This window comes from Anomaloglossus baeobatrachus, chromosome 2 (assembly GCF_048569485.1).
Source record: "Anomaloglossus baeobatrachus isolate aAnoBae1 chromosome 2, aAnoBae1.hap1, whole genome shotgun sequence".
Lineage (NCBI taxonomy): Eukaryota > Metazoa > Chordata > Amphibia > Anura > Aromobatidae > Anomaloglossus > Anomaloglossus baeobatrachus.
Window position 1 is genome coordinate 95,345,947 of NC_134354.1, and position 20,188 is coordinate 95,366,134.

The following is a 20,188-nucleotide window of genomic DNA, read 5'->3' on the forward strand; positions in this document are numbered from 1 at the left end:
GAGAATGCGCAGTGCTGGTAATGATCGTCTGTCACTCTTTCCTAACATGTCTGATTTGAGTTCTTCTTAACATTGCAATTGTCAATTGGGCATTACCAGATAAGCATCTGTGTTTGGGCACACAAGTTAAGAGCTGTGGGGAAAAAAAAGCGCAATAGGGTGTTACCCCAATATAGAAAGGGTACAATTGTAAAACAAACTCACCTATAGTGGTTGTGCCAGTCACAAACACTATACACACATGTAAAGGCCCCGTCACACTAAGCAACATCGCTAGCAACATCGCTGGTAACGAACAACTTTTGTGACGTTGCTAGCGATGTTGCTGTGTGTGACATCCAGCAACAACCTGGCCCCTGCTGTGAGGTCGTTGGTTGTTGCTGAATGTCCTGGGCCATTTTTTAGTTGTTGCTGTCCTGCTGTGAAGCACAGATCGCTGTGTGTGACAGCGAGACAGCAACAACTAATGTGCAGTGAGCAGGGAGCCGGCTTCTGCTGAGGCTGGTAACTAATGTAAACATCGGGTAACCAAGAAGCCCTGTCCTTGGTTACCCGATATTTACCTTTGATATCAGCCTCCTCCGCTCTCACTGCCGGCTCCTGCTCTGTGCACAGATAGCTGCAGCACACATCAGGCAATTAACCCGATGTGTGCTGTAACTAGGAGAGCAAGGAGCCAGCGCTCAGTGTGCGCTGCTCCCTGCTCTGTGCACATTTAGCTGCAGCACACATCGGGTTAATTAACCTGATGTGTGCTGTAACTAGGAGACTGGGGGCTGGTCACTGGTTGCTGGTGAGCTCACCAGCAACTCGTGTAGCCACGCTCCAGCGATCCCTGCCAGGTCAGGTTGCTGGTGGGATCGCTGGAGCGTCGCAGTGTGACAGCTCACCAGCAACCTCCTAGCAACTTACCAGCGATCCCTATCGTTGTTGGGATCGCTGGTAAGTTGCTTAGTGTGACTGGACCTTAAGAATCCAGGTCCAGGCAGCAGTCCCAAGTATGGCTGATAACAGAGTAGACGAAGAAAGGGTTCTTAATTCCGTGCAAAGGACACAATGGATTCGGAAGGAGATTAATGCATCTTTAATATCATGCACAGGTCAACGAGCCACAGCTCCCTTCATCAGGACAACAGGCAAAGAACATCAAATCTGTTGTAATCGAGGTCTAGGTGGCTAAATAAAAACCATGCAATGACGTCATTGGACCACCCACAACATAAAAAAATATGCGGTATCTCACATATTCCAGATCAACATGCCGTATTAGCATATAGTACATTCATTTTTGACCAAAATCCATAGTAAAAGGTTTGTTACGTATCAGCCCTGAAAATTAAACCTTTATGAAATGTATTAGTAAAGGAACAGAGTAATATTAAATAAATATCAAAAAGACAAAAGTCACAAAAGACAAAAGTGTGAGGGGTGAACCATTCGTCTAGAACTGAATTCAAGACTCAGAGTATTGCAATAGATCAGAAGTGAATTAGACCACAAGACCATCCACCCATGTCAAGTTCTATTAGGAAAAAGCCTTTTAAAAAAAAAAAAAAAAAAAAGAGAATTTTGTTTACTTACCGTAAATTCTTTTTCTAAGGGCCAAGCCACACGGCGAGAAAAACAGTGCGAGTGGAGTGCGATAAAACATCGCATTCCACTCGGACCAATTCTAGCCTGTGTGTCAGCACACATGGGCGATTATTTTCTCAGCCCTAATCGGACCGAGAAAACAATCGCAGCATGCTGCGATTGTAAGCTGAGTCTCTTTCTCTCGCACCCATTCAAGTGAATGGGGCGAGAGAAAAAAATCGCACTGCACTCGCGGTACACCGGTGTACTGCTAGTGCAGTGCGAGAATGGCAATAGCCGGCTACACAGGCGAGAGGGAGATAAATCCCTCCCTCCCCTCCTGAGTGCCGGCCCGCCCCCCGCAGCTGAGGTCTGCTCGCACGAACGGACCTCAGTTGCAAAGACACAGGCATGACACTCGGCTCTGCTGTACTGCCAGCACGAGCCGAGTCTCATGCAAGTGGATCGCAGTAGTGCCCGTGTGGCCCCAGCCTTATAGTTCCGTATTGGGAGACCCAGACCATGGGTGTTTAGCTTCTGCCTCCGGAGGACACACAAAGTACTACACTTAAAAGTGTAGCTCCTCCCTCTGAGCTTGTACACCCCCTGGTAGCCAGTCCTAGCCAGTTTAGTGCAAAAGCTGAAGGAGAATAGCCACCCACAAGTAGAACCGAGCAAGAACCGGAACAACCGGAGACTCTGTCCACGACAACAGCTGGTGATAACACATGGAACAAGAAAATTGCCAACAGGCAACAGGGAGGGAGCTGGGTCTCCCAATACGGAACTATAAGAAAAAGAATTTACGGTAAGTAACAAAATTCTCTTTTTCTTTATTGTTCCTTTGGGAGACCCAGACCATGGGACATTCCAAAGCTGTCCCTGGGTGGGAATAAACAGAAAAAACTAAGAAGTAGGCGGAGCCTAACTTCACAAGTGGGCGACAGCCGCCTGAAGGATGCGTCTGCCCAAGCTCGCATCTGCCGAAGCATGAGCATGCACTTGGTAGTGCTTCGAAAAGGTATGCAGGCTAGTCCAAGTGGCAGCCTGACAGACTTGTTGAGCCGTAGCCTGGTGCCTAAAAGCCCAAGAGGCACCGACAGCTCTGGTCGAGTGTGCTTTGATCCCCGGCGGGGGAGGCACTTGAGAACTCTGGTAGGCGTCCGAAATGGTCGATCTAATCCAACGGGCCAAGGTCGGCTTAGAAGCAGAGAGACCCTTGCGCCGCCCTGTGGTTAGCACAAAAAGAGAGGTGCACCGCCTAAGCGCAGCAGTGCGAGACACATAACTCCGGAGAGCACGCACCAGATCTAGAGTATGCAGCGCTTTCTCAAAGCGATGAACAGGGGCCGGACAGAAGGAAGGCAAGGAAATGTCCTGGTTAAGGTGGAAGGGAGAGACCACCTTAGGAAGAAAGTCCGGAGTCGGCCGGAGAACTACCTTGTCTTGGTGAAAAAACAAAAAAGGTGACTCCGAGGAGAGCGCAGCCAAATCAGAGACTCTCCTGAGAGAAGTTATGGCAACTAAAAAGGCCACCTTTTGAGAAAGACGATACAAAGAAACCTCCCTAAGAGGCTCAAAAGGGGGTTTCTGCAATACCGTGAGGACCAAGTTAAGGTCCCAGGGATCCAAGGGCTGCTGATAAGGCGGAATGATGTGAGACGCACCTTGCATGAAAGTGCGGACCTGAGCCAGCCGGGCGAGACGCCGCTGGAACAGCACTGATAGAGCTGAGACTTGTCCCTTCAGAGAGTTGAGGGACAGCCCTAGCTGCAGACCGGACTGTAAAAAAGACAGAAGGGTCGGCAACGAGAATGGCCAAGGAGAATGGCCGGAAGAGCGACACCAGGACAGGAAAATTTTCCAAGTCCTGTGATAGATCTTGACGGAGAAGGATTTACGGGCCCGAGTCATAGTGGAGATGACTTCAGGAGGAATACCAGAAGCCGTCAAAATCCAGGACTCAAGAGCCACGCCGTCAATTTGAGTGCCGCAGAATTCGGGCGGAAAAACGGACCTTGCAAGAGTAGGTCTGGACGGTCCGGAAGATACCACGGCATCTCTACGGACAGTTGGAGCAGATCCGGATACCAAGCTCACCTGGGCCAGTCCGGTGCAATGAGGATGACTCGACGGCCCTCCATTCTGATCTTGCGCAGGACTCTGGGCAAGAGAGCTAGAGGGGGAAACACGTAGGACAGACGAAACTGGGACCAGTCATGAACCAGAGCGTCCGCGGCGAAGGCCTGAGGATCGTGGGAGCGAGCCACGTAAACCGGAACCTTGTTGTTGTGACGGGATGCCATTAGGTCCACGTCCGGAGTGCCCCACTTGTGGCAAATTGACTGAAACACTGCCGGGTGCAGGGACCACTCGCCACCGTCCACGGATTGACGGCTGAGATAATCTGCCTCCCAGTTTTCTACGCCTGGGATGTGGACTGCGGATATGGTGGACTTTGAGTCCTCCGCCCATTGAAGAATGCGTTGGACCTCCAACATTGCCAGGCGGCTGCGTGTCCCGCCTTGGTGATTGATGTAGGCAACCGCTGTCGCGTTGTCTGACTGGACTCGAATGTGCCTGCCCGCCAACAAGTGGTGAAAATCTAGGAGAGCTAGAAGCACAGCTCTGGTTTCCAGCACATTGATTGAAAGGGCTGACTCGGACGGAGTCCAGGTGCCCTGCGCTCTGTGGTGGAGATGTACCGCTCCCCAGCCGGACCGGATAGGCTGGCATCCGTGGTGAGAATCACCCAGTACGGAGTCAAGAAGGAGCGCCCTTGGGACAGGGAGAGGGGCCGAAGCCACCACTGAAGAGAGCTCCTGGTCCGTGGCGACAGAGCCACTAACCTGTGTAAGGAGGAAGGCCGCTTGTCCCAACAGCGGAGAATGTCCAGCTGCAGAGGGCGCAGATGGAACTGGGCAAAGGGAACAGCCTCCATGGACGCCACCATTTGACCCAGCACCTGCATCAGGCGCCTGAGGGAATAACGGCGGGGCCTCAGGAGAGAGCGCACCGCTAGCCGGAGAGACTGCTGTTTGATTAAGGGCAACTTCACAAGTGCCGGCAGAGTCTCGAACTGCATCCCTAGGTACGTGAGACTCTGGGTCGGAGTCAGAGTGGATTTGGGAAGATTGACAAGCCACCCGAATTGGGCTAGAGTGGCGAGAGTGAGCGAAACACTCCGCTGACAGTCTGCGCTGGATGGACCCTTGACCAGAAGGTCGTCCAGATAAGGAAGCACTGCCAACCCCTGGAGGTGCAGGACCGCAATCACTGCCGCCATGACCTTGGTGAATACCCGAGGGGCCGAGGCTAACCAGAAGGGGAGAGCCACGAATTGGAAATGATCCTCTCCTATCGCAAAACGTAACCAACGCTGGTGTGACACTGCGATTGGCACATGTAGATAGGCATCTCTGATGTCGATGGACGCCAGGAAATCCCCTTGGGTCATAGAGGCAATGACTGATCGCAGAGACTCCATGCGAAAATGCCGCACCCGGACATGCTTGTTGAGAATCTCGAGATCCAGGATGGGCCGGAAGGTACCGTCCTTTTTGGGAACGAGGAAGAGGTTTGAGTAAAAACCTCTGAACCGTTCCCGAGTGGGAACTGGTACAATCACTCAGTTTGCCTGCAGGGATGCCACGGCCTGTGAGAAGGCGGCGGCCTTGGAGCAGGGGGGAGTTGAGAGAAAAAATCTGTTTGGCGGGCTGGAAGAGAATTCTATCCTGTAGCCGTGAGATATGATGTCTCTCACCCACTGATCGGAGACTTGCTTTAACCAAGCGTCGCCAAAGTGGGAGAGCCTGCCACCGACTAAGGGCGTGGCTGGAGCGGGCCGAGAGTCATGAGGAAGCTGCCTTAGTGGCAGAACCTACTGCGGTCTTCTGCGGACGCGCTTTTGGGCGCCAGTTGGATTTATGATCCTTGGCTGAGTTAGCGGACGAGGCGGAAGGCTTAGAGGATGACCAGTTGGAGGAACGAAAGGCACGAAACCTCGATTGATTCCTACCCTGGGCAGGTTTCCTGGTCTTGGTTTGTGGCATGGAAGTACTCTTCCCGCCAGTAGCTTCCTTAATGATTTCATCCAGCTGTTCACCAAACAGCCGTGAACCAGCAAAAGGGAGCCCAGCAAGAAACTTCTTGGAAGAAGCATCTGCCTTCCACTCTCGAAGCCACAAAATCCTACGGATAACAAGATAATTAGCTGAAGCCACCGCAGTGCGGTGAGCAGCCTCTAGCATGGCAGACATGGCATAAGATGAAAAGGCTGAAGCCTGAGCAGTTAAGGTAACCATCTCAGGCATAGATTCCTTGGTGAGGGAATGCATCTCCTCTAGAGAAGCAGAAATGGCTTTGAGAGCCCACACTGCTGCAAAAGTCAGGGAAAACGCGGCCCCCGCAGCTTCATACACAGATTTGGCCAGAAGGTCAATCTGACGGTCAGTGGAATCCTTAAGTGAGGTGCCGTCAGCCACCGACACAACGGTCCGGGCTGAGAGCCTAGACACAGGAGGGTCTACCTTTGGGGAGTGAGACCACTCCTTGACCACCTCAGGTGGAAATGGAAACCGGTCATCAGAACCACGCTTTGGAAAGCCTTTGTCAGGGCAGGCCCTGGGCTTGGTCACAGCGGTCTGAAAACTGGAGTAGTTAAAGAACACACTCTTTACTCTCTTAGGCGAGGTAAACTGATGTTTTTCTGCCAAAGAGGGTTGCTCCTCTGAGACTGGCGGATTGAGATCCAGCACAGAATTAATAGAAGCAATCAAGTCACTAAGATCTGAGTCACCCTCAGAGAAATCGATGGGATACATAGCCTCCGAGCCCCCCGTGAGGGCATCCTCCTCATCCGAGTCAGCTCTTGAGACAGAGCCGTGGGATGAGGAGGGGGAGGAAACCCTGCGCCTTCTCTTAGAAGGACGGGGTCTGGGACCAGATGATGAATCCTCCGTGAGTTCTGATGGACGGAGGTCAGAGGATAGGAATCCTCTGTCAAGAGTATTAGAGGCACCCTGTGAGGAGGGCTGATGCATATTCAAAGTCCTGGACAAAAGTCCCATGGACTCAGCAAATGACTGGGATATGGACCTAGAAAAGGACTCTACCCAGGCCGGGGGTTCAGCCACAGGTGCAGCAGCAGCAGCCTGAGAGACCACTGGGGGTGAGACTCCAGGCTGTGGCACCACCAAGTTAGAGCAACCATCACAGTGTGGATAAATGCTCGGCTCAGGCAGCAGGAGCTTACATGCAGTGCATACAGAATCAAGCTTTGGAGCCTTGCTCCTTGTGTGAGACATGCTGCTGGAGTGGGGGCTTTGCAGAGAATGAACCCCAGGGAGAATATACAGAGGTCCACAACCGGAGACCGGCTGTGTCTTACCAGACCGCTGGGCGTGGTGTTGTGTGCCCTCCATATCCCGAAGCCCGGTCCCCCAGTGCACAGCACCTCAGCAGAGATGCAGAATGCAGGATGTCCCAGAGCAGAGTGAACTCTGCCTGAGAAATGGCCGCCGGAGCGAAGAGAGGGGGCGGAACTAGGGGGCGTTCCTATAGGAGAGCGGGAACTGGAGGGCTATAGAGACCTGCAGGGAAGGAGGGACGCCTCAGCAGTGGGGAGTGTCCCTCCCCTGTGTAGAACGGCCGCCGGGAGGAGCCGAGCCTGTCCCTCTGCATGAGTGACATGCGAGGGCAGGAAAACGAAACTAGGCCTACGGCGAAGCCGAGGCCTAAATTTAAGCGGCGAGGCCGACAAGCAGGCACCATCGGCGCGGTTCTCGGGCAAAAGCTAGAGAACCCGCCGGAAAAGTCAAAAACAATCACATACAGCATACTCTCCCCATACAATAAAGAACCGGGACCCCCAACACATAAACGTCTCAGGTACTTAGCTGCTGAGACGCAGGGCCAGGTCCCTGGGGATGAGTGCTCCGGTCCAACAGAATCCTCAAGGGGCTGTGGATGGAGACCAGACTCCTGCCAGGCATGGAGACCGTGCTGGCTCCCACTTCAAGCCAGAGCCCAGGAGGGATGGTGAAGGAGCGCGGCATGTAAGGCTCCAGCCTTGTAAATCAACCTTAACAACACCGCCGACACAGTGGGGTGAGAAGGTACATGCCGGGAGTCCAGACGTGGACCCGCTTTTCTTCAAACTCTTTCCAAAATTCAAACAAATCAGATGAGAATGCATGTGTGGATGTATGCCTCCTGAACACAAAGCAATAAACTGGCTAGGACTGGCTACCAGGGGGTGTATAAGCTCAGAGGGAGGAGCTACACTTTTAAGTGTAGTACTTTGTGTGTCCTCCGGAGGCAGAAGCTAAACACCCATGGTCTGGGTCTCCCAAAGGAACGATAAAGAAAATGTGTGTGTGTGTGTGTGTGTGTGTGTGTGTGTGTGTGTGTGTGTGTGTGTGTGTGTGTGTGTGTGTGTGTGTGTGTGTATACGCGCGCATTACTTCTTTAAAAATAGACATGTTAGTTTTAAGAAACAAACTACATTGAGGTACTCCATAATACTCGTAACAAACTGGTATGTTGGTGAATTGATAAAAAGAAGCAGGTGACAGAGGGCTGCGTACTATGCATGTACTAACATGGTTTTTGCAGCGATATTTTCGCATCAGGTGCTACGCATGCATAGTATATTTTTTTTCCCACGCTTCTGAACTTTCTTCACCTTTCCAACACCAGCTCCGGATTGAACTCCTGTGAACCGCTTGGAGACATGCGTAGTACGCAGCCCTCAGTCACCCGCTTTTTATCAATTCACCGACATACCAGTTTGTTACGAGTATTATTGAGTACCTCGATGTAGTTTGTTTGTTAAGGGGGCTTTACACGCTACGACATCGCTAATGCAAACTCGTTGGGGTCACGGAATTGGTAACGCACATCCGGCCGCATTAGCAGTAACGAGGAAGCTCTCCTTACCTGCCTCCCGATCACAATGCGGAAGGGAGGTGGGCGGGATGTTACGTCCCGCTCATCTCCGCCCCTCCGCTTCTATTAGGCGGCCGCTCAGTGACGTCGCTGTGACGCCGCACGGACCGCCCCCTTAGAAAGGAGGCGGTTCGCCGGTCACAGCGACGTCGCCGGGCAGGTAAGTATGTGCGACAGGTCTGGGCGATGTTGTGCGGCACGAGCAGCGATTTGCCCGTGTCGCACAACAGATGGGGGCGGGTACCCACGCTAGCGATATCGGGACCGCTTTAAACTAACATGTCTATTTTTAAAAAAGTAACACACACACACACACACACTTAAAGGCTTTTTACTAATAGAACTTGACACGTGTGGATGGTCTTGTGGTCTAATTCACTTCTGATCTATTGCAATACTCTGAGTCTTGAACTGAGTTCTAGACGAATGGTTCACCCCTCTTTTTTTTTTCCTTTGACTTGTCTTTTTGATATTTATTTAAATATTACTCTGTTCCTTTTTGAATACATTTCATAAAGGTTGAATTTCCGGGCTGATACATAACAAACCTTTAACTGTGGATTTGGTCAAAAGACTAAATTACTTACCGGTAATGGGATTTTCCTGAGTCCACGACAGCACCCACGAGAGAGGGATCCGCCCCCTTCAGGACAGGAAACCTACAGATAAAAGAGGCAGTCCCCCTCCCTCATCAGTTGGTTGCAGAGAACCGGGAGAGGAACCGCCAATGAATGAATATACAAAATAGCCAGACCCCAGGACACCAAATGGTGAAAAACAAACAAGAAAGGGCAGGGGTGTAAAGGGTGCTGTCGTGGACTCAGGAAAATCCCATTACCGGTAAGTAATTTAGTCTTTTCCTTTCGTCACGACAGCACCCACGAGAGACTTAGAGAGAATACACTCAGAGGGTGGGAAAAAAAACCGCGCGAAGGGCCAAGCCTCCAACGGAAGACAGCGGAAGAACAAAGGCTAGCCGGCAGAGCCCGGAAAGGCGGACGGAGAGGATCAGGACACAGCCGTACAATACCATCGAAGGAGACACTGGCCACATCCACCCAAGGAGGAGGCAACCGCCCAGGAGAAGGATCTGACACCGAGGAGGCCAGAGGAACTCTCTGCACCACAGACGATAGGGGAACAGCATCCCACAGCCATCGGGACAAGGGACGCCACGCCACGCGAGGACCACAGCCGGAATCCTGAAAGACAAAGAACAAAAAACAAAGACCAACCCTGCCGCCAAGGGGCCGACCTAGTGACACAGTCGAGGACAGAGCCCCCCCCCCACGATCAGGCAGCGAAACGAAGAAATGGAGAAGCACCCCGCGCGGGAAGAAAAACACCGAAGACACCCCGCGCGGCAGAAGAACAACCTGAACCGGAACACCCCAAGGAAGGAAGGACCAACGGACAGGGCCGGACAGGCGCGAAAACGCCCGGCAGAAGCAAGGGCGACCAAGAGACAGCACCGTAACGGACGAGGAGGAGAAGAGACGCAGAGGCGAAGCAGGAAGCCCAAGGCGCCAGGCCAGGCGGAAGGCCAGGGAGGCGCAAGGCGGCAGCGGCGCAAGGCAGGAGCGCCGCAAGAAGCAAGCACAAAAGCGCAAGGCCCAGAGACGCAGGACGAGAACACAGGCCCACACGACCAGGAGGCCCCGAGGCACAGAGACACAGAGGCACAGAGGCACAGAGCCCAAGAGGCACAGAGGCCAAGAGGCACAGAGGCCAAGAGGCACAGAGGCCAAGAGGCACAGAGGCCCCGAAGCCAAGAGGCCCAGAGGCCAAGAGGCACAGAGGCACAAAGGCACGGAGGCACGGAGGCACGGAGGACAAGAGGTCCAGAGGCCAAGAGGCCCAGAGTCCAAGAGGGCCAGAGGCCCCGAGGCCAAGAGGCGAAGAGGCACAGAGGCCAAGAAGCACAGAGGCACGGAGGCCAAGAGGTAAGAGGCATCGCGGCACAAGGGCCAAGAGGCACAGAGGCCAAGAGGCCCAGAGGCCAAGAGGCACAGAGGCACAAAGGCACGGAGGCACGGAGGACAAGAGGTCCAGAGGCCCAGAGGCCCAGAGTCCAAGAGGGCCAGAGGCCAAGAGGCACAGAGGCGAAGAGGCACAGAGGCCAAGAAGCACAGAGGCACGGAGGCACGGAGGCCAAGAGGTAAGAGGCATCGCGGCACAAGGGCCAAGAGGTACAGAGGCCAAGAGGCACAGAGGCCAAGAGGCACAGAGGCCAAGAGGCACAAGGGTCCAGACGACAAAGGCCAAGAGGCACAGAGGCCAAGAGGTACAGAGGCCAAATGGCACAGAGGCACAAGGGCCAAGACGACAAAGGCCAAGAGGTACAGAGGCCAAATGGCACAGAGGCCAAGAGGCACAGAGGCACAAGGGCCAAAACGACAAAGGCCAAGAGGCACAGAGGCATAGAGGCCGGAGCCAGGAGGCACAGGGTCAGGAGGCCCAAGCCAGCAGGCACAGAGACCAGGAAGGCCCAGAGGCCAAGAAGGCACAGAGGCCAGGACGGCACAAAGGCCAAGAGGCACAAAGGCCAAGAAGCCAAGAGGCACAAAGGACAAGATGCACAGAGGCCAAGAGGCACAGAGGCACAAAGGCCGGAGCCAAGAGGCACAGAGGCCGGAGCCAGTAGGCACAGAGGCATGGGGCCAGGAGGCCCAGAAGCCAAGAAGGCACAGAGGCCAAGAGGCACAGAAGCCAAGAGGCACAGAGCCACAGAGGCCGGAGCCAAGAGACACAGAGGCCCGAGCCAGAAGGCACAGAGGCACGGGGCCCGGAAGCCACACAGAGGCCCGGAAGCCACAAGGAGGCCCGGAAGCCACACAGAGGCCCGGAAGCCACACAGAGGCCCTGAAGCCACACAGAGGCCCGGAAGCCACACAGAGGCCCGGAAGCCACACAGAGGCCCGGAAGCCACACAGAGGCCCGGAAGCCACAGAGATCAGGAACCCGAGAGGCCAGAGGCACCGAGGCAGGAGGCACGAGGCCAGGAGGCAACCGAGGCGCGTGGCCAGGAAGCCCAAGGCACAGAGACAGTACACACAGAGGCCCGAAGTCAGGAGGCACCGAGGCCAGGAGGTACAAAGACCCGAGGCTAAGAAGGCACAGAGGCCCGAGGCCAGAAGGCACAGAGGCCCGAGGCCAGAAGGCACAGAGGCCCGAGGCCATAAGGCACAGCGGCCCGAGGCCAGTAGGCACAGCGGCCCAAGGCCAGGAGGTACCAAGGGCAGGCAGCACAGAGGGCCAAGGCCATGAGGTACAAAGGACCAAGGGCAGGCAGCACAGAGGAACAGAGGCACAAGCCAGGAAGCACGAGGCCCGGAGCACGAGGCCGAGAGACACAGAGGCCCGAGGCCAGGAGGTCCGGGGCCAGGAGGAACAGGGACCAGGAGGCCCCGAGACTCAACCCCAGAAGGCGCAAAGGCCAGGAGGCTCAGAGGCCGGGAGGGCCAGAGGTCAGAGGCCAGGAGGACCCGAGACCAGAGGTCAGGAGGGCCAGAGGTCACAGAGGCCACAGAGATTAGGAGGCCCCGAGGTCAACAGAGGCCAGGAGGCCCAGAGGCCACAGAGGCCAAGAGGCCCAGAGGCTAGGAGGCCCAGAGGCTAGGAGGTTCAGAGGCCACAGAGGCCAGGAGGCCCAGAGGCCAGAAAAAACACAGGCCACATGGGCCAGGACATACAGATGGCACAGGGGCCCGGAGGCCACAGGGACCAGGAACCCACAGAGGCCACAGGGGCCAGGAACCCACAGAGGCCACAGGGGCCAGGAACCCACAGAGGCCACAGGGGCCAGGAACCCACAGGGGGCCAGGAGCCTACAGGGGCCACGAGTCCATAGAGCCCACAGGAGCCAGGAGCCTACAGGGGCCACAGGGGCCAGGAGACCACAGAGGCCACAGGAGCCAGGAGTCCACAGAGGCCCCAGGGGCCAGGAGTTCACAGAGGCCACAGGAGCCAGGAGTCCACAGAGGCCACAGGAGCCAGGAGTCCACAGAGGCCACAGGAGCCAGGAGTCCACAGAGGCCACAGGAGCCAGGAGTCCACAGAGGCCAGGAGTCCACAGAGGCCTTACAGGGGCCAGGAGTCCACAGAGGATACAGGGGCCAGGTGAACACAAAGGCCCCAGAGACCCCAGCCATGCGGCAGAATCCAGCTCCAAAAGCCCGATCGCGGACCAGCGCAGGCAGAGACTCCGGAACGATCCCCCGTGCACAGCCGGGTCACCGCCGAGGAGACAGAGCGTGGACGCGGCCCCGGAACACATCGCACTCGCCGTGCAGTCGGAAGGCGCAGCCCGCGACACAGGGAGAGGCGCCGGCCTCCGTGCACAGACAGCAACTTACCGATCACGCCGCGTCCAGCTCAGGAAGGAGGGGTCCACGGGTTTCCTAGGAACCTGCCCGGTCTACTCCCCCGGAAGCGCTCCAGTGCACCTCCGGGTCACGGCAGCAGAGAGCGCGCGCCGACGCGGCAGGGCCCCCCTGCCGTCTACAGGGCCAGGCGCGCGCAAGTGCAGGCGTCATTACCCCGGAGGCAAAGCCGAACCAAGGGGAAGAGGACGAGGTGCACCGGAGGACGGAGTCCACGAGGGGAGCTCCACCGACCGTGCTTCTGGACCTAGAGCTCCGCCGTTCCCACGGAGACCGCACGGACTCAACCGGACCCAGGTACTGTAGGTTCCTCTCCATGCAGGACAGGAAACCAACTGATGAGGGAGGGGGACTGCCCCTTTTTTATCTGTAGGTTTCCTGTCCTGAAGGGGGCGGATCCCTCTCTCGTGGGTGCTGTCGTGACGAAAGGAAAAATGAATGTACTATATGCTAATACGTTATGTTGATCTGGAATATGTGAGATCCCGTGGATTTTTTTATGTTGTGGGTGGTCCTATGATGTCATTGTATGGGTTTTTAAGCCACCTAGACCTCGGTTCCAACAGATTTGATGTTATTTGCCTGTAGTCCTGATGAAGGGAGCTGTGACTCCTGAAACGCATTGACCTGTACATGATATTAAGGCTATGAGCACACGCTGCGTTTTTATGACGCTGCGTTTTTGGCCGCTAAAAATGCACAAAAACGCACCCGCGGCAAACGCATGCGTTTTTACCGCGTTTTTCTGCGTTTTTTTCAATGAATTGCATGGGGAAAAACGCAGATAAACGCAGGAAAGAATTGACAGGTTTATTTTTTAAGCTAAAAAACGCAGCTTAAAAAAAAAAAAAAAAAGTTGTGTGCGGACAGCAAAAATGAAAACTCAGAATTTGCTGGGGAAGCAAAGTCATGCAGTTTTGAGGCCAAAAACGCACCCGAAAAACGCTCGAAAAACGCAGCGAAAAACCCACTGTGTGCACATAGCCTAAAGAAGCATTAATCTACTTCCGAATCTATTGTGTCCTTGGCGCGGAATTAAGAACCCTTTCTCTGTCTACTCTCTGTTATCAAACACAGATACTGATCAATCTGAGCATTGTCCAACTGTGGGGATGTGGAAAGGTAACACCCAGTGCTCAACAGATTTGTACATTTAAAGTATAAGTAATTGTCAATGTGGTTTCTAGAAATAGAAGGTCACAGCGTTTGGCTGCGCAAAATGCTTCCAGACTTTCTGTTCCTGCTGTAAGTATTCATTGTACTAGGTAGCTTTCATGCTGAATTTTCATCTATTCCTCTTTAGGACCCAGCAGAGCTCTCCTTACATCCAGTTGCTGATTATCAGTATTCCCCTTGTGCTTAAATACTCCCATCTTCCCTGGACTTGCATGGGTGATAATATTGAGTTCATTCAGCTCTGGCTGCAAGCAGGTGGCTGGTACTCCTCTGTGGTATCGTTGCTGAAGCTTTGCTGAACTTCTGCCAGAGTCAATCTGTAAATAAGTAGTTCATGCACTTTTCCTTGTGTGTCCTCCTTGTTTCGTCTATAGTGTTTAGTGAGGTTGATGAAGAGCTCATCCCATCCGTTCCTTATTCAGGGCCCAGCACATAGGTTCTGCGCCAAGCCAGATACCTTTACTATCTAAGGCCTCTTTCACATATTTGTGAAAAACCACGCATGTTTTTCACGGACGTGTCAAAGGTGCGTATTGCCCTCCGTGAGCCGTGTTTATGGCTCACGTGTGTTATCTGTGATAACACACGGAGACCGGGAACTTTCTACTCACCTGTCCCTGGCTTCGCTGTCCGTGATGTTGATCTTCGGTCTCCGGTCCTGCCGACTCCCCGCTGCTGCTGCTTCCGGCCGCAGTGAAGTGAATATTCAATGAGCATAATGAGCGGCGGTCGGAAGCAAGTGACAGCAGCGGGAGAGACTGCAGGGCTGGAGAAGGCGAGTAAAGTTTTGTTATTTTTTTCTCAGACACGCGTTTTCTCCGGCGTGTGTCACACGGAACAACTCCGTGTGGTCAGTTTGCGTTCCGTGTGCCACCCGTGATGCCGGAAAAAAAAACGGACATGTTGACGTGTGGAGCACACTGACACACGTATGCTACACACGTTCCATAGCAGAACACGCACGTGAGCGCAGACAGACCCATTGCTTTTAATGGGTCTACGTGTGCCCGTGTCTCCGGTACGTGAGAAAACTGACCATACACGTTCTGGAGGCACGGACGTGTGAAAGAGGCCTAAGCTGCTGAGGGACAAGCGGTAGGTTTTGTCAGGAGTCACCATCTTCCGCTTCCCTAAACACAGGGTTTCCCCTACCCATCATGACTAATGCAGGAATGAAAGAATACAGTGGTCTATGGACAGATTCTTCAATTATTATTTAATGGGCAATTCAAGGCACTTACCAACAGACATAACACCAGCTATATTACTACAAGTAATGAGTGGCAAAAAGAAAAACTGAAGTCACAGCCGCTTATCTCTACACTGCAATTAATTATAGAATTTAATTTGGATTGTTGCCAGTCCAGACTATAAAGGTGGTGTCACACATAGCGACGCAGCAGCGATCACGACCAGCGATCTGACCTTATCAGGCTCGCTGCTGTGTCGTTACATGGTCGCTGGTGAACTGTCAAACAGGCAGATCTCACCAGCGACCAGCCCCCAGCGACGCGTGGAAGCGTAACTAAGGTAAATATCGGGTAACCAAGGAAAGCACTTCTCTTGTTTACCCGATATTTACCTTAGTTACTAGCGTCCGCCGCTCTCACGCTGCCAGTGCCGGCTCCCTGTTCCCAGCACTCCTAGCCAGAGTACACATCGGGTTAATTACCCGATATGTACTCCACCTACGCGTGCAAAGAGCAGGGAGCCGGCACTGGCAGCGTGAGAGCGGCGGACGCTAGTAACTAAGGTAAATATCAGGTAACCAAGGAAAGGGCTTCTTGGTTACCTGATGTTTACCGTGGTTACAGCTTACCGCAGGCTGCCAGAAGCCGGCTCCTGCTCCCTGCTCGCTTCAGTTCGTCGCTCTCTCGCTGTCACACACAGCGATGTGTGCTTCACAGCGAGTGAGCAATGGCCAAAAAAATGAAGCAGGACATTCAGCAACGACCGACGACCTCACAGCAAGGGCCAGGTCATTGCTGGATGTCACACGCAGCGACAGCAATGGGACGTCGCTGCTACGTCACAGAAAATGGTGACTTAGCAGCGACGTCGTTGTCGTCGTCGCTATGTGCGACACCACCTTAAGCAGCCTGTGCCGATTCCTCATCTGCTAGTAGCAGGGCCGCCATAACCACATGTGTCATGCACCACTCTATGCTATGTAAAACACTGATGGAAATTTAAAAAAAAAAAAAAAAAAATCTGTCGTCCCTTATTAATGATGAATTAAGGGCAGTACAGAAATGGCGCTATACGGATGAAGAGAAAGACCTGGCTATGTTCAGAAAGAGGCTAATTCATTAAAAAGTCACCATCTTAAAGCTGTTAAAGAGCCAGTACAGCACCGAATCTTTACCTTATCTGTCTTGTCCTCTGAAAATGGGTTCTGGCTGGGGTCTTGATCAATGCCTCCTCCAATACTGAACCCCAAGATCAGGTTGTCCCCCTGACACAGCTTGTGGATTTCAACTCTTTGCTTTAAAAAGAACAGAAGACAAAAATAAAGTCAGTTCTCCGTAGTGTAGATCGCATCTCCGCACAGGATACGGCATATATTAGGCAGCTGGATGGCGCAGACTGCTGTGTCGGCACCTCTGGGCTTGTACCGTTCTGTTCTCAGGACACTGGGTCCTGGCCAAGCCCATTGGCTAAATTACTGTATTGTGTATTGTGAAAAGGATGATCTCATACGGAGAGGAATGACAAGAGGGATCCTGGTGACAAGCAAAAAAATATTCTAAAGCTGCATTAACACTACAAGGAGCGCTCGTTTCATAATAATCTTTCAGTAAAAGCAGGCTGCCGATCACCCGATGATCAAACATAACACAATCAGCTTTTCTGCAGCGCAAAAGATCATCGTTCTTGGCAGCGCATCGTCTTGTGCAAGTAGGACTCGAGCTGCCGAGAAGAATGGCACTGTATATGTGCCGCGCGATTCACTCAGGGCACTTTTATTTATTTTGCTTTGTATATACAGTATATCCAGGCTATTACCACCGTCGACCGGCAAAGGTGTCACATCGTGCTGTCTGTCCGTGTAAACAGACCCTTAGTCTATGAAAATGGGAGAGAGTCTGCAAAATTAGATAAACCCTCCAATCAGTCCTCAACCATAAATTGCATTTTCTAAGCTTGTTAAAGAGATTGGCCACTACTTCAACACTGATGGTCTGTCCTTAGGATAGGTCATCAATGTCGGATCAGTGGGGGTGCGACATCCGGCATACTGCCGATCACCTGTTCCAGTATCGGACAGAACTGCTCAGTTACAGAACCGCACAGCACAGCTCTGTTGACAGAATAGTGGCTGCAACCAGGTACTGGACATCCACCCCCTATTACCGTATTTTTCGCTTTATAAGACACACCTGATTATAAGACGCACCCCAAAATTTGGTGAAGGAATAGAGAATTTTATATTAAATGGGGTCAGTCTTATAATGCCAGTGTCAGTCTAACAAATCATATAGGGTATATGTCCCTCATAGCCCCCCCCCCTCCTAAAATTAGCCCCCTTAATCTGGATATGGCCACCTTATATTGAATATAGCCCCCTTGTGCTGGCACACGTCCCCCAGTAATGCCACATGTCAGCTATGGCTGGAACACGGCCCCCTGTGGCTGGCTTGCATACATCACCCTTTGTTAGATATCGCCCCCAGGCTGCTGCTTTTAGTAAAATAAAATACTCTTTCCTTACCTTCTCAGCGCTGTCCCTCCTCGTGTCTCCCTCCGTGCTTGTGAGCTCCGGCTTCCTCCACTTCCTGGTTCTCGGTGTCGGTCATGTGATCGGCACAGCAGTGATATCATCTCTGCGTGCCTGATCACAGACAGCAGCAGAGACACCGGGAGATCAGCGCTGGAGGAGGTGAGTAAAGTGTTTTATTTTACTATGTGCAGCAGCATGGGGGCCATATCTAACACAGGGGGGGCATGTGACATGAAAGGAGGGCGCAGACAGATATAATATGCGCCGCTCCCACAGCCCATCGCCGCAGTGCGATTTCAGCACCACGGTGATGGACAGCAGCTGTGCATATTATATGAGCGGGAGCAGGAGATCAAAGGCTCCCTCCCGCAGCTTCACCAACCCCCAGAACCACTCCAGAGCAGACCCTGCAGTGTGTGTATATAATAATTTATATTATATTATATTATAATATATATATATATATATATATATATATATATATATATATATATATATATATATATATATATATATATATATATATATATATATATATATTATATATTATATATATTCTCACACACACACACCCGTATATTCGGATTATAAGACGCACCCCCTACTTTCCCCCAAAATTTGGGGGAACGAAAGTGCGTCTTATAAAGCCAAAAATACGGTAATTTGAAAATGGGAAGGATGTGCAGTAGCCGGCCGTAACCACTGTAGAGCTTACAGACCTATGAAGCTCCATAAAAGAGCAGTTCTAGTCGCCATCACTACAAAACCTGGAACAGCTGATTGGCGGGGGTGCCGGGTGTCAAAGTATTGGATAATCTCTTCAATTTCTTAATTTAAGAGACAATTTAAAAAGAAACAAAAACAAAAAAAAAAAAATAAAATACTCACTTTATTTTTTTTCCCCCAGAAAAATCATATAGTACACTTGTAAATAAGACTTTGTAATACCGTGTTTTTCCAAAGATAAAACACTGTCTAATATTTTTTAATTTTTTTGCCACCCCCCCCAAAAAAAAACAAAAACAAAACAAAACAAAAAACAGTAGGGCTTATTTTTTGTAGAAGGTCTTATTTGTGGAGAAACACAGTTGGGGGGGGGGGGGGGGGAATAAGTGTACCCCCAAAAAAAAGCAGTCACCCCACTTCCCAGGAGACTCATACTCACAAGACCCGGATGTCTGCGTGGCTCCCAGGTCCTCCTGTGATCTCTGGTGGTGCTGCACACAGTCCTCCCCTGCTGCTGACTGACACATCACACCACAATCACATCACACCACAATCACATCACACCACAATCACATCACGCGCTTCCAGACGCAGGGAATGATGGGAAGAAGTCACGTGTGTCCGCAGGTCCTGTTGCGGCAGGACCTTGCAATCCACCGCACTGCCTCTCAGGATTCTGCCGTTGAGAAGAGATCGGTGTCGCTGGATATGGTATGTGTGCGATCCGATGTGTGTGATGCAATGTTTGTGTGTGTGATTTGATGTTTGTGTGTGCGATCCGATTGTGTGTACGATCTTATTGTGTGATAGATCGGATATTTGTATGCGAGAGCTCATGCGTGCGGGGGGTGGGGGGGGGGTGAGAGCTCGTGTGTGTGTGTGTGTGTGTGTGTGTGTGTGTGTGGGGGGGGTGAGAGCTCATGTGTGTGAGGGGGGGGGAGAGCTCATGTGTGCAGGGGGGGGTGTGAGCTCATGTGTGCGGCTGGGTGTGAGAGCTCATGTGTGCGGGAGGGGGGGGTGAGAGCTCATGTGTGCGGCAATGTGTGAGAGCTCATGTGTGCGGCAAAGTGTGAGAGCTCATGTGTGCGGCAAAGTGTGAGAGCTCGTGTGCGGCAAAGGGTGAGAGCTCGTGTGTGCGGAGGGAGGGGGTGAGAGCTCATGTGTGCGGGGGTGGGAGCTCATGTGTGCAGGGGGGGGGGAGGGTGAGAGCTCATGTGTGCGGGGGTGGGGGGGGTGAGAGCTCATGTGTGCGGGGGTGGGGGGGTGGGAGCTCATGTGTGCAGGGGGGGGAGGGTGAGAGCTCATGTGTGCGGGGGGTGGGGGGTCGGGAGCTCATGTGTGCAGGGGGGGGTGAGAGCTCATGTGTGTGTGTGTGTGTGGGGGGGGGTGAGAGCTCATGTGTGTGAGGGGGGGGGGGGGGGAGAGCTCATGTTTGCGGCTGGGTGTGAGAGCTCATGTTTGCGGCTGGGTGTGAGAGCTCATGTGTGCGGGAGGGGGGGGTGAGAGCTCATGTGTGCGGCAAAGTGTGAGAGCTCATGTGCGGCAAAGGGTGAGAGCTCATGTGCGGCAAAGGGTGAGAGCTCATGTGTGCGGAGGGAGGGGGTGAGAGCTCATGTGTGCGGGGGTGGGAGCTCATGTGTGCAGGGGGGGGGGGGGAGGGTGA

The 20,188-nt window shown here is 53.0% G+C and overlaps 1 protein-coding gene across 1 annotated transcript in view; it reads right to left on the minus strand.

Moving 5' to 3' along the window:
* Positions 1–20,188, minus strand: part of TAX1BP3 (Tax1 binding protein 3) — a 46,712-nt gene that overhangs the window by 5,887 nt on the left and 20,637 nt on the right. The window contains exon 2 of the mRNA XM_075335184.1: positions 16,444–16,563. Within this exon, the coding sequence (XP_075191299.1) occupies positions 16,444–16,563 (120 nt within the window). The remainder of the gene's footprint in view (positions 1–16,443; positions 16,564–20,188) is intronic.